The 21,951-nt window shown below is 40.1% G+C and overlaps 1 protein-coding gene across 1 annotated transcript; it reads left to right on the top strand.

The window, feature by feature from the left end:
* Positions 1-4,050: 4,050 nt before the first annotated feature.
* ALDH7A1 (aldehyde dehydrogenase 7 family member A1) lies at positions 4,051-20,689 on the top strand. Its single transcript, XM_027905611.1, has 18 exons — positions 4,051-4,226; positions 4,347-4,400; positions 5,423-5,488; positions 7,111-7,191; positions 9,810-9,933; positions 10,524-10,656; positions 11,266-11,310; positions 12,076-12,153; positions 13,014-13,111; positions 14,142-14,183; positions 15,318-15,412; positions 16,262-16,346; positions 16,634-16,740; positions 17,492-17,608; positions 18,063-18,160; positions 18,320-18,393; positions 19,372-19,447; positions 20,200-20,689. The coding sequence occupies exons 1-18, from the start codon at positions 4,119-4,121 to the stop codon at positions 20,252-20,254; spliced, it is 1,536 nt and encodes a 511-aa protein (XP_027761412.1). The 5' UTR covers positions 4,051-4,118; the 3' UTR covers positions 20,255-20,689.
* The last annotated feature ends 1,262 nt before the right edge of the window (positions 20,690-21,951 follow it).

The following is a 21,951-nucleotide window of genomic DNA, read 5'->3' as shown; positions in this document are numbered from 1 at the left end:
CTTGTACTGTGTTTAGGCAGCTCGAACTTCACACAAGAGTAACAACTCCAGGATCTCCTAAACATGGACATTTGACCCCTGTCCTCATTGTGTCCAGGTAATGTTCCCTGGATATTCTTTTAAAGATGGAAGGGACTTGTACCTTTTCCTACAGACAAGGAAATGAAGCACAAAGCAAGGAAGTGCTACATCCAAAGAACCCTGCAGTGACTCCAGAACCCAAGAGCCTTGTTTCACAGGATCCAAAGTCTGGCTTAGGACTGGGATATTGTTGAACTGCCTCCCTTTCCAAGCCCCCTCCTTGCAATACCATGTTGCTTTCGCTAAGCTGGAGCCAAGATCTCTGTGAAAATGCTCAGCTGATTCAGATATGGAAATAAGTAAACTTTGATGGAGAAGATGAGGACATGTTTTTACTGACTTTCACAAACATCACTGAAATTTATTTTTTCCCATCTGTTTGAAAGCTTTGTTAGAAGTGAATATTTTAGCAACCTAATGGCAGAATAATGTTCCATGACCAGTTTTAAATATCACAAATTCCAAGATGTGCTCTTACTACTGGACACGACACATCTAAATAAAGGAGAATGCAAGTTGCTATGTGACCATGATCACTACTTAACATCAACAGATAATTTCTAACCAAAAGCCTGTTTAACAAACAAAGATTTAAGATATCCAGCTCAGGATGCCCATGTAGAACAAACAGGAAAACCAAATACATACTGTAGTGTGATATGGGACTTACCCCTCTCCCTCCCCATATATCCACCTGTTGCACAAAGTTTTTCTATCTTGCAAACTCTCCTGCAATTAGCCTTGCCCTGCAATTGTGGAGCAGAAGCACAGGTTGTGTCTGTACTGCATTTCAAATATGGGCCTGAATTCACATTCCTGTTGTGCTTGGAAGTTCTGGAGGTATATCTAGGTTTAGATGTGGACTTGGACATGGCAGAAAGAAAAGAGCTTGGGTCCCACATTAGGGTTTAACGCAGGTCTAACCACATCTTTACCGCTTTACTGCAGTGGACGGTTGAACAGCAATGCAACTCACACAGCCAGTCCTGCATATCTGGTCACTGACCAATTGCAGACAAGTTGACCCCAGGTCCCTCCTGAAAGGACTTTGGCACCACTTTTGACAGCAATGATTTCATCTTCTTGGGCACTCTGGAGCAAAAACTATGCACAGAGCCAAGTCAGGCACAGTTCCAGGGTTTCAGGTTTTGTCTAGTGCTTGATCAGTAGCTACTGTACCAATAGCTGTGTGCAGTTGCGGCTGGAGAAACTGCTTGCTTATGGTGACAGAAAAAGACTCTGGAACTGAAACTAAGCTCTGAAATTGAAACAGCAGCTCATTCCTCAGCTACTGTCCTAAACATTTGAGAGTCCCATTTGTCTCAAACATTTGAGTTTTTTGCTAGAATCCAACACATGGGTTGAAAACATCTTGCAGCTGTGTGGTTGTGAAATACCCCTTTAACTATACAGGCATGTAAAGCCAAAAAAGGTAAAAGTCTGAAGAAGACTGTGCAATGCATTAGAAAACATCACCTCTCTATAACCACCAGCCTGTGCCACCCGTATCCTTCTCTGTCAGGGCAAAGTAATTACCACTGCTCCCTGTGGATGCAGAGCTGGAGGTCAGGACAGGGGCCTCATCAGCTGAAGTCACAGCCCAGCCTGTGAGGCACTATGACACTCTGAGGAGAATCCAGGAAGCCATCCTCCTGGGCAGAGTCAGGACCAAGCCAGCAGCATCACCAGATCCAATTGTGAAGGGCAGAGTCCATGAGTCCCCAGGTCAGGGTCTGGTTTGCCATATCCTTATCCAAGCAGAGGCATGGCTATGGCTGAGCAACGGCAGGAAGAACCAAAGGCTGAGTTTCAAGTTCTGGGTAAGACTGGTCAGCTCCATTAAGGCACTAATGCCTTTTGGTCCTTGATGCTCTTGAGGCAGTGGGTTGACAACTTTGGTATTTAATTCCAAGAGAAAGCCTGGGTACTTGCACTAGAGTATATCCCTGCTGTCCCTTTGTGAGGTGTCAGGGCTAAACATTACAAGGAAGAGCTCTGCAAAGTTTCCTTGGGGTCAATGAACTTCTGATGGGCTTCTAATCCATTTAAAACACAAACCTACGTCCTTCTGTTCCAAAATTTCATTATGCCAGTGAACGCTATCCAAGGACAGTTATGACCTCACAGACCTCTCAGTTAAGTGGATGGGGTACTTGATGAGTTTATCTTCTGCAAGGCATGTGCGGAACTGCTGTAAGATCACCGGATGCTCAGGGCTGTGCAGCTAGCTGGAGCCTATCCATCTATATATATGATCTATGTACTAAATCAACCTTCCAAGGAAAAAGTTTATTCTATGAGTAACAGTCACCAGGAGATAGAATAACTCAAGGAATGCTGCACATACTGGGTCACTAAATCAAAACAAGCTCACTCCAGGTCAGGTGTTTAGTCTCTGGTGGCCAGATGAGGAACTATCAGCTATGGGGACTGATATACTGAACCATCTGTAGAACAGTTTCTTGAGATCAAGGCTATTAATGTACAGCATCAAATCAGGGGGAAGAAAACCCGTGCTGCTTTTCTCTTGATGGTGTTTGCGCTATAGGTATATGTAAGGTTTCATTCCCCTGACTGAAGAAAAATATTTTACCTTTCAGACTATTGATTTCCCTTTGAGTTGTTTCTGCCTGAGATTCTTTATATTTCCCACAATGATGAACATATTGCTGTCTTTTTGATACAAATTTTATAGTATCCAAACCCACTTTCCACATGCAAGAGATAATTTGACATTACATGCAGAGAAGCCAAAGGCAAAGCTAGCTCTTGAACCTTGCCAAGACTACTTTGTACTGCTAATCTGTTTACATAATCCAAAAATATTTTTCATTCTACAGAGTTACTTGAACTACTGCTTCTTAAGGAGGAAATTATTTAATGTAATTCACATTAAGCAAAAATGTGTAGCTGTGGAAACCGAAAAATAAATTATGACATTCTTAAGAAAAGGGGTATTTTTCTTCTCTCTTTTAAACTTAAATCTTAGTATCAGGATTTATTCCGAATTGGTTTGGTCATTCAGAAAATACTCCATTTCTGAAAACAAACAATATTTCATTATCGCAGTGAATCATCTAAATTTCTAAAGCCTTTTAAGGGCTATTACAGTAAAAACATGGGATAGAAGTAATTTTCAAATTTGCAAGGTGAATGGCTATCAAGTGAGGTAAGGGTGTTAGTCCTGTATATGGGAAAGAAAAAGTTTGTAAAGTCACAAACTCTGGAGAATGGATAAAGTGGCCAGTTTAGAAGCTGAAGACACTTATTTTCACTGAGATTCAAGTGTGGTATTAAAGGATAGAAAGCGTTACATGCGCTCCTATAAATTACTATTACTATTTGATGGATAAGGATAGTTCTAGTTTTTTCCCCGTTTTCAGCGCAGTGTTCTCTTATTTTCTGCAGCAAGTAAAATACCCAACCTGGGGACTCCACTGCCTCTTCAGCTTTTGAGGGGCACACGGAATCACAGAATGGGTCAGGTTGGAAGGCACCACAGAGGGTCATCTGGTTCAAAACGCCTGCTCGATCATGGCCATCCCAGAGCGCACGGGATGTGCTCAGGACTCTGCCCAGGTGATTCTTGAATCAGTGAGGGAGAGTCCACACACAACCTCTCTGGGTAACCTGTTGCACTGTGTGGTCACCCCACAGTAAAGGAGTTGTTTCGCATCTTCGGGAGGAACTTCCTGTGCATCAGTTTCTGCCCATTGCCTCTCGTCCTATTCCTTGGCGCCACCGCGAAGAGCCTGGCTCCACCCTCTTGGCACTCTCGCTGCAGACACTCGCAAGCATCTCTGAGGTCCTCTCTCGGCTGTCCCTTCCCTCAGGGAGGTTTAAAGCCGAGCTGTATCCCGGCCAGGGCTCGGCGGGCCCTCACAGCGCTAGGGGGCGGGCCGGGGGGCGCGGGCCGGGGCCGCCAATGGCGACGGGCGGGCGGGGCGGGCCGGGCGCCATTGCCGGCCATGCTGGGGCTCCGCCGCGCCGCCGCCGCGCTGCTGCCGCTGCCCCGGACCGGGCCGCCTGCCGCCGCCATGGCCACGCTGCTCGTCAGCCAGGAGCGCTACGCGTGGTTGCGGGAGCTGGGGCTGCAGGAGGAGAACCCGGGCGTCTACAACGGGCGCTGGGGCGGCCGCGGGCAGGTGAGGGCAGCGGCGTGGGGGGGGAGCGGGGACGGCGGGGCAGCGGAGGTCGCGCCCCCTCCTCCGGCGGGTGGAGGGGCGAGCTCGGCCTCGGCGCTCACCGCTCCCCTCCTGCTCTAGGTGGTGACCACGTACTGCCCCGCCAACAACGAGCCCATCGCCAGCGTCCGGCAGGTGAGCGCGGCCGGGGGGCATCGCCAGCGCGGCGGGGACGGGAGGGGAGGGCAGGGGAGGAGCCCCCGGCGAAGGGGCCCGAGCAGGGCGTGTGGGGGCGTTGTTTGGGGAGCGGCCCCTGCCCGCGTCCCCGTTGGCAAAGAGCGCGCATTTCCCGGCAGCGGTCGTGGGGATGTTGAGTCTGGGGGTCCCAGGGGGTGTTGTGTCCACGGGATGTTGATTCCAGCGGCGGCTGCTGGAGCTTGTCGCAGACTGGAAATACTGCTGGAAATACGCCAAGGGCTTTCCTGAAAAGAAAATAGGCTGTTGACCGCCTTCTTTTTCGTCCCCGGCCCCGTTCCCCGCCTCCCCCCTCACTCTTGCGAGTATTGTTGGGAAGAGCGAGGGCCCCTCCCTTCGTTTGTCCCTAAAGGGAGTTACAGGACAGGGGCAGATTGCGGCTGTTCGGTGGGGCTGATGGCCAGGGGGAAGTAGGAGGGAAAGCGACGTGGCATTCACGTGGTAAATTTGGGAAAGTTTTTAGTGTGAGAATAGCGCTATGGTGGCAACTGCTCCTTTTGTATATTAGCACTCAATTAGCCTTTGATACCCCGTATGACTGATGGAGTATGATAGTCCTCCCAGCCTTTTTTACAATACTGTTAATAACAGTAATATCTACAATAAAACAAGACACATGAAAATACCTATGTATATGTGTGTGTGTATATATATATATATGTATATATATATATATATATATATCTCCCTTACCATTATTCTTTATGGAGCATCCTTTAACATCTGAAGGAAATTTTCTGCTAATGTTTTTGTTTGTTTATTTAGGCAGCACATACACTGTTCCTCAACAGTGATTTCAAAAAATGTGTCATATTGGGACCAGACTGTGTTAGGATAGAAACATTCTGTGAAAGTAATAGCCTGTAGTGCAAGAAATGAGTTGAGTGCAGAAGCTTTTCTGCGGTATTTGTTTTGGGGTTTTGATTTGCTTAACTTTATCTTTGACATGCTTCTTCATATAGGCTAGTTTGGAGGATTATGAAGAAACGGTAAAGAAGGCTAAAGAGGCATGGAAGGTCTGGGCTGATGTAAGTTAGCAAAGACTTTTCTTTTATAACATATCTCTGGCAGATACAGTGTATTAAATTGCCCCACCAGGTGGAGGTGTAAAAATGTATTCATATTTTGTATGTTGCATTAAAACAAAAGTCTACAATGGAAATCTTGAGAAACAAGCCCGCACAGTTTGTGTCTGATATCATTGGGGTACAAAGATGAGGACATTGACTTGTGGAAAATGTTTGTTTTGAAAAGCCAGGCAGATTTACCCAGGCTTGTGCCTGTGAATTATTGCCAGCAGTTCTGGTGAAGTTCAGAGACCTTGTAGCAAGCAAACTATCTCTGTGCATGTATTTCAGTTCCTGTCACCTCGTCCTTTCTCCTGCAGGAACTCTGCGGGATATTTGGATCAACTTGTGTTGATCATCTTGTTCCCATGGGATGAGGAAGACTGCTGTTTGTAAACATGTTTTTTTTGGTTCACCTGCTGTCCTGGTGTTTCACAAGACTGCTGTGTTATTCCAAAGCTTTGGTGTTACGTAGCTGTGTACAATACCTAAGCTGTTTATCCTTAGCAAGCTGTAGTTTCCTGTGCACCTGTACCAGCTGTGTCCAGCCAGCACTCATTCTGTTGATGGCTGTGCCAGGCTTGGTTCTTACAGCTACCTGCTGTTTCTTTGATAGAAGCTGAAAACTGGATTTCATAAGGTTTTGGGCATTCTGTATTTTAGCCAGCAAAGTTTTGCCTTGTCTGAAGATAACGAAGTTTAGGAAAAATACAGCAGCTTCCTCAGGATATATTAGTATATGTTCTTTTGTTACAATCTGTGAGTATAATGTTGGTGCCTTGTAACATATTTGGAAATAATCTGGAAACAATCCAACAGATAAAGAATCAACATATCAAATATTTCTTTAAAGACTTTTCTCAAAGCTCTTTGCTATTTTTTTTGTGAATTTTGTTGTTTGTCACGAGTTTATCTGAAAGATTTGGCCTATAAAGAGATAAGATTGCATAGTTTATATATTCATCAGTCCTGTTTTTACAGAGAACTGCTAGTCCTGTAAATCCTCTTGCATGTGTATGATTTGCAATTGATCCTGGCTATTGATTATTATTTAAAAGACTGATGCCACATGAAAAAGATCTATTAATAATTGGTATATGGGCTTAATATTTCCATAATTGAGATTTCCGTATGTCTCAGCATCTGCTAACAAAATAAATGGCATGCTGAAAGAAGGTTTGAAATGTGGTGTTAAGTACACTTCCAAGGCTCAGAAACCAGTAAGTGTGCTTTTTATGAAAGATGCTTGTTTCTTGAGATGCAGTTGCTTGTGTGGGGGAGTTGTGGGTGATGCAGCTGAGCAGAAGTAGCAGAACTAATAATCTGAATGCTTCTGGCAATATCCAGTGGAACTGAAGTTTTGAGTGGAAATAAATGTGCACAGTGTTACCAATCTCTGTGAGGCAGGAAACAGTTGCTTATAAAGAAGTGCAGGTGATAAAAATTAACAAGTAACAGAAACTTGGGAAAGAGCACAGCAACCAGTGATGGCTTACTACAAGGGTAGGCGACCAAGCAGTATATATGCAGCAAAAATCACAGATGTTCAATCTCTCATAGATTCTTCTGTTTTTTTTTAATAGATCCCTGCACCTAAACGTGGAGAAATAGTGCGACAGATTGGTGATGCCCTGAGACAAAAAATCAAAGTTCTAGGAAGTTTGGTAAGGTGTTTTCAGAAGTAGCTTAACTTTGGAGGGGCATAAGGGGGAGTGGAGCATGAGGGCAAGGGATGTGTCAAAACTGGTTTTCTCAGTTTTTAATGTAAGTAAGTAATGGCCAGTCTTCGCGAACGAAGAACCGGGGAAGGTCTTTCCACCTTCCAGCCTGCGCATTGGATTTTTTAGGTGAGACACAGTGTGCGTGGAACTGAGCCCACCCTTTAATCCTGAGGTTCATCTGCCGGGGCCAGGCACGCTTGGACGGTGGCAGCGAGGTCCTCAGGACGTAGATGGATTGCCTTACAGGGCTAATGAGCTCCATCTGCCCGGGGAGGGGCCCTGACCGGGAATCGAACCCGGGTCTCTGCAGTGACAGCAGAGACCCTTTATGTACCACTAACCTTAATGATTATTAAACAATTGCTATTAGTTCTGTTAGCTTGTCTAAAGAAGTTTTAATTTGAAGAAGAAGGAAAAATTTTAAAACAGGTATTCTGGCATGGGAACAGTATGAAGCTGTGTCAGGGGAGAGTTAGGTTGGATATTAAGAGCAGGCTGTTCACCCAGAGGATGGTTGGACACTTGAACAGGCTCCCCAGGGAAGTGGTCATATCACTGTGCCTGTCAGAGTTCAAGGAGTGTTTGGACAATGCATGTTGTGACTCTGATGGTGGTGACTCTCAGTGTGGACCTGTGCAGGGCCAGAAGTTGACCCAGTGGTCCTTTTGAGTCCCTTCCAAATCAGGATGTTCTATGATTCTGTGATTCTATAAAATGATAATATATAGTAGAGAAAGAAAATTTAATTCATTCTGAGCCTGTGCTGGGAGGAGTGTTACAACTGTTGCCCAGCTGTTTTCTCACTTGCCTGTCAGGTAGGGCACTGTCTAATACTGAAAGTATCCTGAAAGAGATCTTCCTGTAATACAGAGCTTTTAACCTTGAACTCTTTCTGGTGATCTGCAGGATTTTGCCAGCTGACATATGGAAGTATAAGGCTTCAGTAGCTGAAATGGTCTTAATGAGATCCACTTGCAGTGCTGTGCAGGACATAAAGGTTGAAGGACCTTTCCTTTAAAACACTTGCTAGTTGCTAGGGAAGAAAAGACAAGTGGGGAACTTGCCACTTTCCTTTTACAGGGCTTACCTGTATGTGCTGCTGTTCAGAAACAGCTGTCAGTGAATAACTCCATGTGTAGTCAAGCCCATATTGTTAACCTTCAAAACTTTGTTCTGCTCTTTCCCTTGATGCTGTCCCCTCAGCAGAGTTTCTGTGGTGGAATTAGAGTGCTAATGTGCGTTTGTATTCAAAAACAGTACAGCTTCCCTGGTGAGTGTGGACAGACAGAAGTTCACTCTGAATTCCTTGAACAAAACTTTTGTGGCTTTTTGTTGTGTTTTCCTAGTTTCCCCAAAGAGATAGTACATCTATTCAGCTCTTCTATGACTGAGGATGAAGTTCAGGGTGAAAGAAGTGCAGTAGATATTCAGATTTTAGGATTTTCCCTGGATTTGGAATATATAAAAGAAATGGTATAGAAACTCATATTTTTTAAATGCCATTGGAAATTTTCAGCCTTGTGTCACAATTTTCTTGTGAAGTATCCTGGTATTTCTACTACACTTATGGACTCCCTGCTGCATTTTTTAGTAAATATATCTGATGCCTCTCCATTTTTGGTCTCAAATCAGGGCCATTCCTTCTGTCTTGAGATGACCACAGTTGTCATAGTCACATTTAGTCACATTTATTTTAAGATTTGCATGGGGAGAAAAATCCTGTGGCAGTCCTTTGAACCTGATTCCTCATTTAACAGCCTTTTCAAAATGCAGTCATCAGTCTAAAGTGGTAGGTCATATCTGCATGAAAGTAACACCCTTATCTTATCAGAGCATGACAGTAAAATAAAGAGGGGTTAAATGGATGACCTCTCAGTTCCTAAGTTTGCAAATTTTCTCATTTTTGGAGGAAAATGTTTTCATGTACCAGCTTATTCTCATAGATAATGTGTACATTAGCTGAGTAAATCTAATATGCTTTTAACAGAGGGATATAGCTTAGGACTGACTTAGCTGGAAGAAAAAAAAATTATCATAAACATCCCAGGTTACTAAAATACTGAAGATATGTACATGTTTTCAGCAGTGTCTGCAAATGAAATCTCTCAAATCACTCTGATATGTTGTAAAATGAGTAGTTTGCTTATGGAAAATGTAAATGACCACTTTCTTTTGCTGGAGCAGCGTAGTTGCACTTTCCCAGTATATTCCTTGCCTGATCAACAATGTATGCAATGTCCTGATGAAAATCCAGTGTTTTGTTAATCTAAACATATGAACCTCCTTAGTGTTGGATACTCCTTTCATTAGATTTGTTTTATTAAAATTTCTCCATTTATTTCTTCTTCTAATTTTCTCCTATTTTATGGAGATGCAACTCCTGTCTTCTTGTCTATTGTGCTGTTTTTTTAAACTGTGAATAACTCAGGAGGAGGTGATTATCTTCTAATGAAAACACCCGTATTAAAATCTTACCTGGTGTACAGATATACCTGATGGTGGGAAACAAAATGTATATGGGAAGCAAGGGAATTTTAAAAAATTTGTCTTAATTTTGTCAGGTGTCTTTGGAAATGGGAAAGATTTTTGTCGAGGGTGTTGGGGAAGTGCAGGAGTATGTTGATGTCTGTGACTACGCTGTTGGTTTGTCCCGAATGATTGGTGGACCTATTTTGCCTTCAGAAAGTAAGTATGTATGTTGTTTGGTTTTGTTTGTGGTTAGTTGGTTTGCTGTTTTTTTTAACAAATGAAGAGATGGAGAAGTGTCTTAAATATGTGATGCTGTAACGCAGCAAGATCTCTGTTCTGTGAGTTATTTAGGGAGATTTAGGAATGGATGTGGTGGTGGGCAGTATCGCCACTTAATGAAGTGCCTAATTAAGTGGCAGGTAAGCAAGTGAGCCCATCGATTTTTCTCTGCTATTTGAAGCATTAAGTTCTCTTTGATTTCTTTGTTAATGGAGAGTGGCAGAGGAAAGTATGCAAAAAATTCGGTGGTGCATTTAGAAAGGAGAGACCTCTTTGTCAGTTATTGATTAGCACACAGTCATCATGATGTTAATTGAATAGCTAATTATATTGTCATACCATTAGCTTTGTGCCCAATCTAGCTAACCTTGATCCAGTAAGCTGCAGAGCACATATAATACAGCTCTTCACAAGCTAATGCTGTGATGGACTAAGAAGGATGCTAGATTCCTTGCTTGCATATTTTCCTTTAAAAAAAAAAACAAAAAACTTTAAATGGGTGAAAATTGCACTGTCTTTGCTTTCAGGACCTGGCCATGCCCTTATAGAGCAGTGGAATCCTGTTGGATTAGTAGGAATCATCACAGCCTTTAACTTTCCTGTGGCAGTTTATGGGTGGAACAGTGCAATTGCAATGATTTGTGGAAATGCTTGCCTCTGGTAAGATCTAGCTCTCCAACCTGCTAACGGTATTTTTAAATTAGAGAGCTATTATCTCTAGCATGAAACTGCTGCCGAATGTCTGATGTTTCTGTATAGTTGATTCTATCTTATGCAGGCTTGATTTCTTTTTATTGTTAGATCTGTTTGTAGTCAAAGAGCTTTGTTTTGTTTTGTGGTAACCTCTTTTTTGAGATATTAAGATGGGGATGTATCCAGGTCTTAGCCAAATGGCTTGTGAACAAAGAACCCAGGCTGAGGTCTTGAAACAGTGGTAGTGAAGAGTTAATATGTTCAGAGTTGGTACAGCTAAGGTTAAAAGTCTAAAAAGGTACCTTTATTTCCTCATGTGGATTCTGCTTTGTTTTTGTCTGCCTGCTTCACTCTAATGCTTGGCCAAGCCCTTGTTCACATGGATTTTAGTAGAACTTCTGAATGCTCAGCTGTGGAAAGAAACACTTGAGTCCCTGTCTTAGCATGTATCTGAAAATCAGCCTAACCAAAGTGTGGTGTATATCAGATACCATAAAAATTTCTTATTTGAATAATTTCTTATTCCTTAAAAATAGAAATCAAATTCATGTAATTTTTTTTTTTTTTCCTTTTTAGGAAGGGTGCTCCTTCTACATCCCTTGTTAGTGTTGCTGTTACAAAGTGAGTTCTGGTTTCTTTGCTCTCTGTTTTGCTTTTTAAACAACTGCTTTTCTGTTTGAGGTAGTGAATAGTGGTCAGAAGAAATATTTTCTCCTAATAGTAATTGTGTATATAGAATGTTATCTATACTGTTGGCCATTTTTTTCTGGAACCAGGGCTGTGTTTCTGCTGAAGGTGGGTTAGCTGTGTGGTTTGCTTCCTTGAGAAGGACGAACTGCTCTTGAAATTCGGCTTCCCTCAATCAGACACTCGTGTTTCAGAATCATCCCCTGTTTTCTGTAATCTCAACGCAACATCAGCACCCAGTTTCTTGGCAAATTCTTCTGGCTGGCTCTGTAGATCCATATCGTGAAGATACTGTCACACAGTCTTTATTACCCCAAACCCATTAACACCTTAGCATGCATTTCCAGGGTTCAAAGATCATTCTTGATGAAAAGGAGAACTCAGTCTCAATGAAAATAACTTCTCCAAAGAATAAATGCCATAGTGATATTTATTTCAGGTTTATTGTTATGTAACTTAATATATTAGCATTTTAAACACTTATTTATTGTGTATTACAAATAACATTTATTTTGAAATGCTAAATATAAGTAGGCTCCCTAAAATAGTTAATTACTAAGTCTAGTAGCTCTAATCTTTACTCCTAAGAACAGTGACCCTAAACCACTACTACCCCAAAAACCTAAAAACAGTTGAAACGGTTTACTCCCTATTTGTATGTGTCAGAAATCTCTGAAATTTTTACATCTTTGAATCTAGAATAATTGCCAAAGTCTTGGAGGATAACAAGTTGCCTGGAGCAATCTGTTCTTTGGTTTGTGGTGGAGCGGACATTGGGTAAGTAAAATTTCTTGTGTTTTGTGAACCTCTGTAAAAGGAATGTTCTTTGAACTACTTCTCAGAAAGTTATTTTGGTGTCCAGGAGTTTCCAGTAGATACACGTGTTGCCATGATTTTCATCAACTGGTCTGAAACTCTGGCCCTGATCTAAATATAATAAATATGTCTATTTGCTGTTGTGAGATCAGCTGCTAACAAATAACTTCTCGGATGAGGAGACTAAATTTATATTCTATTTCTGCATATGCTTGCACTCAAAGAATACAGCTGATATTAAATTCCACTCATCATGCTCTTAGGAGTTTTCAGTGTCTAGCCCACTGGCCTTTTGGATTACTTGTGAAGGAGAATATGTGCCCATTTTCCATGCTCACATGGGACTCAGCACTTGTTTATAGATGTATACCTGTGCTTGGAAGCTGTTCAAACCAAATTGTTTTGTTTTATTTTTACAATGTGGAAATTCCCAGTACAAATGTATACTCAGATGTATCTTTTGAGCATTTTAAGAGAAGACAAAATGGCTAGCAAGCATTAAAAAAAAGTCATAGATATGCGTATTTACTTAGAGATCATAACAACTAGAGCTAATCTCACTATGTAACTTGGACTGAATTTCAGTGTTGCTGCAAATGGTGCTTTTATGGCCTGAAAAGGTAGAGGGAAATGGCCTTGTTCTGTGTTTCTCACTAGGCAAGTTTTCTGCCATTAGCTCAGTCACTTACCAAATGTTTCAAAAAAGTGGTTTTGACTTTAAAGATCTCCCTGATTGAAATTGGTGTATGTGGAATGTGCAAGCTGCTTTACCATTTATGTGATCTTCCATTGGACACGGTGGAATGTCTCCCGTTATGCAGGACAGCAATGGCGAGAGATGAGAGGATGGACTTGTTGTCCTTCACTGGCAGCACAAAAGTGGGCAAGGAAGTAGCACTTATGGTTCAGGAGAGATTTGGTGAGTGTGTACATTCTCCTGCATTTCTTTCTAGGGTTGGTGAAGCCAGTGGAGCCCCATAGGATTTTAAAATAACAGGTTGTTTCAGCTGTGTTAGCTGTTTTCTCATTTTTTTTGACTTGGGGAAATAGGAGTTTGAAATTGCTCAGAGATAGATACTTCATTTTTTGGTTTGTTCTGTTACTCAGCATTTTTTTCCAGGAGATCCACAAATCCATGGTCTTACAGCTAATTAAGAGAAGGGTGTGATGGTGTCCATGAATGTAATTGTGTGTAAATTGTCAGGGTGGACATCCAGGCCCTATGGTCTTTTGGCAATGTGTTCGTAAATACATACCCACTCACCTTTTATTCCTTAATATATGAGAAAAGAAATGATTTTTGAGGTGCTGTTTTTGTTGCAAATATTTAAAAGTGTACAGAAATGAAGTGTACAGCAGCTCACCTGCTGGATTCTAACTTTTTAGTTTAGAACAGAAAACCTTGTGAACATGGTTTTCTCATTTTATACATTTGAAGTTCATAGAAGTGTAAAAAAACAAACCAAAACAAAAAACCCAGAACAGATTGTGAATATTTACTTGGAGGTAGAACTGGGATACTTTAGTTCAGATTTTAGATAAAACAGTTACCAGAGAAATAGATAAGTGTAGTTAAATTTTACTTGTGCATTTTGATCTCTTATTCTTTGAGTTCTCTTTCTTTGTCTGCATCACACTATTCATGCTGCAACTTTTTCCTGCTTTCATCTTTTTCTTTCCAGTGCTATTTTTGCCTATTTTTTAAGCTTCTTTGTGCCATAACTACTGTCCATGTATCTTTCTTCACAACATGTGATAGATGTAGTATTAGATGTAATTTTTTTGCTTTGGCTAGAGTGGTTAGTTGATTGTGATGCCTAAAACCTTTTGTTCATCCAGAAAAATATATTTAATGACTGTTAGCTGTAGTTCAAGGTGACCTCTAACTAAACTGAGGTGCAGTGAATATGTGCTTGCATGATATAACTTATTTTGTGTGCTTTTATTAGGTCGAAGCCTGCTGGAACTGGGAGGAAACAATGCCATTATTGGTAATATGCACTTTAGAAATTTAATCATATAGCTGATATTTGGAAGTTAGTGTGCAAATGTTTGTAGAAATTGTCCCTTTTTTCTGTTTTATGGGGGTTTTTTTTGTTGGTTAGTTGGTTTGTTCATTTTTTGGTTTTTGTTAGGTTCCCCCCCTCCCCCCCCGGCCCCCCACTGGGCTTTTAAAAGTGCATAATACAATCTTGGGGTTTTTTTTCTGTCTTCAGTATTGTGGAGGGGGTCCAGTTCCCAGATAACATAAATACGATAAAGCTGAGCAATGTGGAAGAAAGAAACTGTAAGCTAAATATCTAAATTGCAATCCTGTTGTGTTAGTCTTTTGTTTCACCTTGCTCATATTCTGAACAAATGTGCTTATCCACACATATCTCATCTACTCTTTTGAAAATCACATTTGAGTATGTCTTTTTTTTCCCCTGTGCTGCTTTGTAGCCAGTAGCATAAACTTGTTTTATACTTTGAAAATTGTTTCATTTTTCATATCAAAGTCCTACTTTTTCTGGAATTGGCTTTGAATGATTGCATAATCATTGTTCAGTTGGACTTTATCCCAAATTTAATAATAGTTTTGGATGTTCAAAAGAATTTGGTGAAACTGGTTAAGCTAAGTGATATTTTGGGAATCACTTGAGGCTTATAAAAGGTCTCAGTGTCTTCTAGCCGGAGGAATTGGTTCAGCGCATTGTGTATTTTTTATTGTTGTACACCTGTGTGTTTAAGCTACATTTGTTGAAAGGCCATCTGGATATACTTTACCATAGTTTCTTTATGCTGATACACTTCTTAGTGAGAAAAGGACAAGGTGGAGAAACAGCAAGAAATTGCTTGTAGTTTCTTGAATTAAAATGAAGCTGAAGTTCTTTGCAAGCTTTATTGCAAAAGGCTCTCTTCAGTAGTTCAGGCCTTCATTTATTGCAAGTGCGTGTATCTAGTTTCAGTTGTAAAGAGATAATAAGAGTTTCAAGGTATTTCTGTGTATATTAACTGTACTGTGGTAGTGAAACTGCTAATGCTTCTTGACCAACCTGCCAGGTTATAATATTGTGTAGGCATCTTAAGTCTTGTGAATTGCCTGTTTACTTCAGTAACATGCTCATGTTTTAATTGTTTTAAAGTGTTTGAAGATGCAGATCTGAACCTAGTCATCCCATCTGCTCTATTTGCCGCGGTGGGAACAGCAGGTCAGAGGTGCACAACTGCTAGAAGGCTGGTGAGGAAATGTGTATTGTCTGGTTTGGGTAGCTCTGTATTTTAACTTAGTTCCAAATTAGCTCAGAAAATGTCTGACAATTCCTAGTATTATGAAGAGCCACAAATGATATTTGAAACACATTTTTACTTAGTATAATAAGTATGATGGAAAAATAAGAATGCAGTTTCATTCCACCATAATTCTAAATCTGAACAGTTTCTTTGTATGTGTTTCAAAAGGTATGTGGTGCTAAAAGCTGGGAAAATAAAACTTGGAATACATCTGTATTTCTCTCTGTTTCCATTGCCAGAACGTCTTTGCTTGTGACTGCTACACATTTTGGTGCGGGGTTTAGATTTCAGCAAAGCAAGGGGGTGTGTCTTGCTTACTTTGTTATTAATGTTTAACCAATAATTTTCAAAAAATTTAAAGGTGTTACAGTGTCAGTCAGTGTTTGTATAGTCTTTTCAGAATTGGGTTGATTGGGTAAATATTAGTCAAAATCGATTTGGGTGTATTGGATGGGCAGAGATTCCTCAAATTCTAGCAATAAAATTACTTGAGTATTTGTCCTAGAACACTTATCTGAAGTTACAGAACACATCGATGCCACTGATATGAGATGGGGTAAAGCAGAGTTTTGTTTCTTTACTTGGTTTAAATCTTCATGGTGAAGATTTCACATCTTCATTTTTATAGTGTTGGTGCTGTTTGGAAGCCTTACTCTGTGTTTATTTTTAACTTTGGGATTTGCTGAATATGAGCAACACTATCTCCACACTTCATTCATCCCTCTTCAAAGTGTGGTAGTATCCAGGAATAGTTACATAGGCTGTGCTATCTTACAATTTTCTTTCCACATTTTAGTTTCTCCATGAAAGCATCCATGATGAGGTGGTGACAAAGCTTGCTAAGGCCTATGCCCAGGTCCGCATCGGTGACCCATGGGATCGTAAGTAACCATTTCCAGCTCACAGATTTAGGAGACAAGTCTGTTTGTTTCTTTCTCTTTAAATTCCAAAGGGATTATAGATTAAGCATATCTAATTTTAGCAGTTTACCTGGGAGTGGAAATTCTAAATTCATTTAGAATACGAACTCTGAAAGGAAGATGAAGAGTCTGGCTAATACTGCTCATCTTGGACAGATTAAAAAGTTAGTCCCAAAATGTCACGATAAGAGTACTTGCAAATGTATACAGTTTTGCTGAAAGTATGCCTCTGAATCTTCTCTTTTTAGCTAACACTCTGTATGGGCCTCTTCATACCAAAGCAGCAGTGAAAATGTTCCTTGATGCAGTAGAACAAGCGAAACAACAGGGTGGCTCTGTGGTCTATGGGGGAAAGGTGACTTTGACTTTAACTTTTACTTTTCCTGCTACATTTTGTGCTCTAGGAAAAAACACAATAACGTGGTGGCTTAAACCAAGATTGTTTCTCCATTTATCCTGTCAACCATTAAAGGATATTAGTTTAGTCAGTCTGAGAATGTTTGAATTGGAATCCTATCTTCAGGGTAAAGGTGATTGTATTTGGAAACTACCTTCTCCTTCAAGATTAAGAGCTTTTGGCTCTTTCTTATACCACTCTCCGATTGCAGGTGATGGTGAAAATAAAACCAACATTGTAAATAGTGAATATCAAACATATAAGAAGGAAAATAGTGGTTCTGTCCCTGAATTCACAGTATTAAACTTCAGGAAATACTGAAGACTCAAGACAGCCACTTGCATATTTTCATCATATGGGATATTTATTTCTCATTGAAGTAACATTCTGAGAATTCTTGTCTTTCACCGGCACCTTCTTTATTCTTGATACTTTTAAAATTCCAATTAGCTTACAAGTTGGAGAAAAGAAGTGTTTTTAGGCTCAGCTGCTAGACTTTGCTATTTGGTTACCTCCTTAGTTGACATAAACTAAGCTTCTATATTTTAAATACTTAAACAAGTATAATTTATCTACTCAGATTACCTGACTGTCTGTTTCTGATTGCTAGACACAACTGTAGTCAGACCTTGAAGAATTCCTTTCCTATGCTAGTGCTAAGCTACATTCTAATTTAAACTTACTCAGTTGCTTTTTGTGTGTTTTAAAGATTATAAATCGCCCTGGAAACTACGTCGAACCGACTATTGTGACTGGCCTTCCTCATAATGCACCCATTGTCCACACTGAGACGTTTGCCCCTATACTGTATGTGCTGAAGTTTAAGGTAAAATAACAGTGGGGAACTAGTCAGGTGTCAAGGATGCTAACAGAAAAGTCAGGAGAGAGATGTCAGATGTATGTCATGTCAATGCAATTGTCCCAGCACTTCAAGAGGTGCTCTTCTGCACAGTGAAATATCCACTATAATAGCTCACCTCACTGTGTAGCTACATTTGTGTGAAGAGCACTGGAGTTAAAATGAGAGTCTTTACAGGAATAGGTTTCTATTTTTTATGTTATGTTTTACTGTTGATATTGTTCCTGTCTATTGAAATGCAGAGAGTGTGTTTTGTGCAGTGGTGAGGTATTGCTGTCATGGTATGTGTGTGTTTGCCCAGTGGCATTCAGTGTATTTGTGTTAGGGCTGTGGTACGTTGAGGTTTTCCCTCACAGTGCTTTTTTGTAACTGCTTTGCCTTGAATAATCATGGCTTAACCATTCATACGTGTTGCATCTAGGAGGAAGAGGATGTTTTTGCCTGGAATAATGAAGTAAAACAAGGTCTTTCCAGCAGTATCTTTACCAAGGATTTGGGAAGGATTTTCCGCTGGCTTGGGTATAACTTAAATTATTTTTCTACTTTCCTGAGGCATAAGTTCACAGTCTTTTGTGTATTTTGTAAACCTATGCACAATCCTAGTTGAGCATTTTATAGCCCTCATTTTAGGGAAGGAGCCTTTCCTGATCCTAAGGAGGAATTGTCTTATTTTTGTAGGCCAAAGGGTTCTGACTGTGGCATTGTGAATGTTAACATCCCAACCAGCGGAGCTGAGATTGGAGGTGCTTTTGGTATGTTACACTTTTTTTCCCTTTCCTTTAAACGGTAAAGTCCTCTAGCATTTAATCTAAAGGCTTGGTATTATTCCTCAGACTTCACTTTTTTTTTTAAACTGAGGAATTTGGTTTTTTATAATTTTTGTAACAACTCTGGAAGAGAATGGAATGTTACCACTGTAAAACAGTTGTAATTTTGGTCTCCCTTTTTTATTTTTCAAGCTTTTAATCAGTCTGTTTAAATGACTAAACGTGAAGAAGTCAGTTTAGGTAATTTTGAGTTATACTGCTTTAGCAGTAAAGAGATACTGATCAGAGGTAGTTGGATTTCCATCACCAAATACAGATATTTTAAAAATATATGTATTTGGTTTTAAAAATTCCATGGTTATTTCCTCCTTCCCATCAAGGGAATGTGAGTCAGAGGTATGAAGGTGTTTAAAGATATGGCCAGGTGGAAAACTGTTTAGAACAGTTTTAATTAAAACAGTCTTGAGCATTTTTGTTGTGAATATTTGCATGTTTATATAAGATCTACAACATATAGTGTTTTCATGAAAAAGTCTTTAAATAAGCATTTTTTCCTTTATTTCACTTTTTTGTACATAAGGAAGTGAGGCAGTAGAAGAAGAAATTTTCACCTTACCATTTAAACCGTACAACAACCAGCACATTCTTATACTCTTGTCTCATATTAAGACAAAATATCTTTAAAACAAGGTTGTGTGGTGCCACCATGATGAGATTTCAGCTCCAGGCAGATATTTTTTTGCATCGAGCATGAGAGAGCGAGAGCTAGCTGTGTGTATTGTGTGGGGTGGTGTTCCAGTAATTCAGTTCAGAGACAGGACAAGGGCAAAGGAATAGTTTTTCCCAATATATTTTTATAAAGTATCTCACTTGTTGGAGTTAGTCCAGATTCCCATGCTCCAAAAAAAAAAAAAAAAAACAAGAAAAGAAAATCAAATTTAATTTATAACCTTTTTTCTACAGGTGGTGAAAAGCACACTGGTGGGGGAAGGGAATCTGGAAGTGATTCATGGAAACTTTACATGAGACGGTCTACTTGGTAAGACAGACCTTTTTCATTCCAAATAAATGTAAACTCCAGCTAAACTTTCAAAAGTTCAAAACATATAAATCTTTGACTACAAGGAGACTATTTTTGCTGAACATGAGATAACTATATATAGGTGTAATTGCCTTTTCTTCACATTCCTAGTAGAAGATAGTTTGAAGGGTTTTTGTAAAGACTTTTTTTTCTTTCACAAGGAAAGAAAATCCCTGGGGTTTTTTCCCCCTCTTGCTTGATTTTAACTCATCTAAAAATTAAATTACTGAAACTTGTCAGGAAATGCAGAAAGTGGCAACCACAGTGAGGGAACCACTATTGCAGCTGGTGGGTGATTTAGCTATGTTTTGGTTATCTAACCCTGGATCTTCTGACAGCCTGTAGTGGTTGACTGTTCACATTCTCTGTTGGCCTCCACAGCCTTTACCTCTGCTAACTTTGGGTTTATGAACGTGAGAAATCCCACCTTGCTTTTTCTATCTGGATGTTGTAGTAAAAGTTTAAATAGATAAAGAGAGAAATAGATTCTCTATCAAGGAAGAGATAATGGGGAATGTGGTCTTTCCCTGTATGTAGTTACCAGGTTGAAAGCTGGAGTAAAGCCAGTTCCTCACTTTAAACAAGCAAACTGCTTACAGAAGTCTTTTTTTTACATGTAACAGAAATCAGAAGCCTTGTATGTAAGAAGTGGACTGCGTAATCCATTTCAGTGATTAACTCTGGTCTCTAAATACTTGTTTCTCTTCCAGTACAATCAACTACAGCAAGGATTTGCCTCTGGCTCAAGGAATCAAGTTTCAGTAACAGCCTTATGAGTGGCCGTGCTATGAACTCTCCTTCCATTTCAGAATCAAGCACCTTCTAAGCATTATGGGGATAAAAATTTATTATCTGAAACCAATTCTGTCAGAAAATCATCTACTCTAGAATTGCTTCACTTTCTATGTATGAATTTACTACTTCAGTCTTCAAATGAGAAGTATATGGTCTTTGGGAAGAAGGGAGAGGGACTGATACTAACAATCTTGTATTCAAGTGGCCTGGATAACCTGTTGCCTTACTGCTGTATTTCACTACCAACACTGTATCCCTTCCCTCCCTACAATTTGCTGATATTTCCAGCTAGTAGTCTGTGCTTCAAGCTGTGTGCCAAGTTTCCTGCAGATAACTGGTGCTGTGGGGGGTGGGCAATAGAGGGCTATTTTTCAATGCATAAATAAAGGTACATTTTGTGAGATAGCTTGGTCTTCTCATTTGTTTTGTTCATTGTTTTGGAGCAGGAAAATTCAGCTGACTGTTTTCACACACTGGACTGCAAGCTGAGGAAATAGTCACTAGACTAAAAGGGCTGCTTTTGTTTTCCTGCTTCTCCTTCAGAAAGGAGACTTTCACTGAATATGTTGGGAGACACAGGGTAAGACCAAGAACCACTGTAGTCTTTTGGAACCTTCTCTTAATGCTAGAAGGGGTTACAGCCAATTCATGTTGTCACAGTTCTTGTGACACCCTGCAACCAAACCAACTGAAGAACTGGAGATGCAGTGAGGAGGGAATACTCTTCCTGAGGGAATTTGCCACTAAAAGGCAAATTGTTTTTATGTGTTTCAGCTCAGGTGGGAATTTCTTGTGGCCACTGGAGATTACAGCCAACAGCAGCTCATTTAGGAGCCTTGCTCAAGACTCAGGATTAGAATAGGCACAGTGCTACTAGACTGATTTTAGCTTTCCACAGAGTAACTTCTGAGGTTTTTAAAATATTGTTTTTGGAGATTTCTTTTCCTTACATACCAAATTTCCACAATCTCTAGACATGGCCGAACTATTCATTTTGGGCTCAGATTCTAGGAGCCTGATTTGACTTTTGATGTTATAATAGCAATGCGATGCAAACTGTACTGAAGGTCCACCATAACACAATGCTAGATGGTCTTCTTTTACCTTAGTATCTAGTTTTAAAATGAATAGTGTTTAGAATTTTACATCTCTATTATATAAGGTATTTGGGGTTTTGCCTTCTGTAGATCAAACATTAGGCAGCCAAAGTTTTATCCTACTGACTCTTACATCCAAGTGAACTCTTTTCCATTCCTTTGTGCTTGGCCATTTAAATAGGAAATGGATTTCATTAAAGAATGTTGTGTGTCAGAGAAGGAACTGTATGCATACCGTAAGCAGGGAGGTAAATCACTAGCAGATAAACAATTCAATTCCCAAATTTAGTAGTTCTGAAAATAGCACAAATTTATAGAAACTGTATTCTTTAATGCTGTTCTATGGCACCGAATGTTACTATGAAACTCTCAACAATGAAAAAAAGTAATGTTCTGCTGCTTATTAAAAGCCTCATTTCACTTCTGTTGTTCTTGAAAATAAAGGCTCTTTTTTACTCTTTTTGGGTAAAATATTTTCACAAGTCCAGTGGTTTAAATTACAGTAATAAAGTTGATTCTGCCATCTGGCTTTAGATATATGAACTTAGACCATGAATGAAAAAAAAATGG

The sequence above is a fragment of the Empidonax traillii genome, unplaced genomic scaffold (assembly GCF_003031625.1).
Source record: "Empidonax traillii isolate 1590-97213 ecotype Southwest subspecies unplaced genomic scaffold, ASM303162v1 scaffold3:size4013460, whole genome shotgun sequence".
Classification (NCBI taxonomy): domain Eukaryota; kingdom Metazoa; phylum Chordata; class Aves; order Passeriformes; family Tyrannidae; genus Empidonax; species Empidonax traillii.
The sequence above is the reverse complement of the archived record's forward strand: the minus strand, read 5'-3'. Positions and strand labels throughout refer to the sequence as shown.

What these genes read in the sequence shown, in the direction of transcription:
- ALDH7A1 (XM_027905611.1), top strand. Translation starts at nt 4,119, where the DNA reads ATGGCCACGCTGCTCGTCAGCCAGGAGCGCTACGCGTGGTTGCGGGAG. An exon ending in CATCGGTGACCCATGGGATC is followed by an intron (nt 16,347 to 16,633) that starts GTAAGTAACCAT and finishes TTCTCTTTTTAG; the next exon opens with CTAACACTCTGTATGGGCCT. An exon ending in TGAGATTGGAGGTGCTTTTG is followed by an intron (nt 18,394 to 19,371) that starts GTATGTTACACT and finishes TTTTTTCTACAG; the next exon opens with GTGGTGAAAAGCACACTGGT.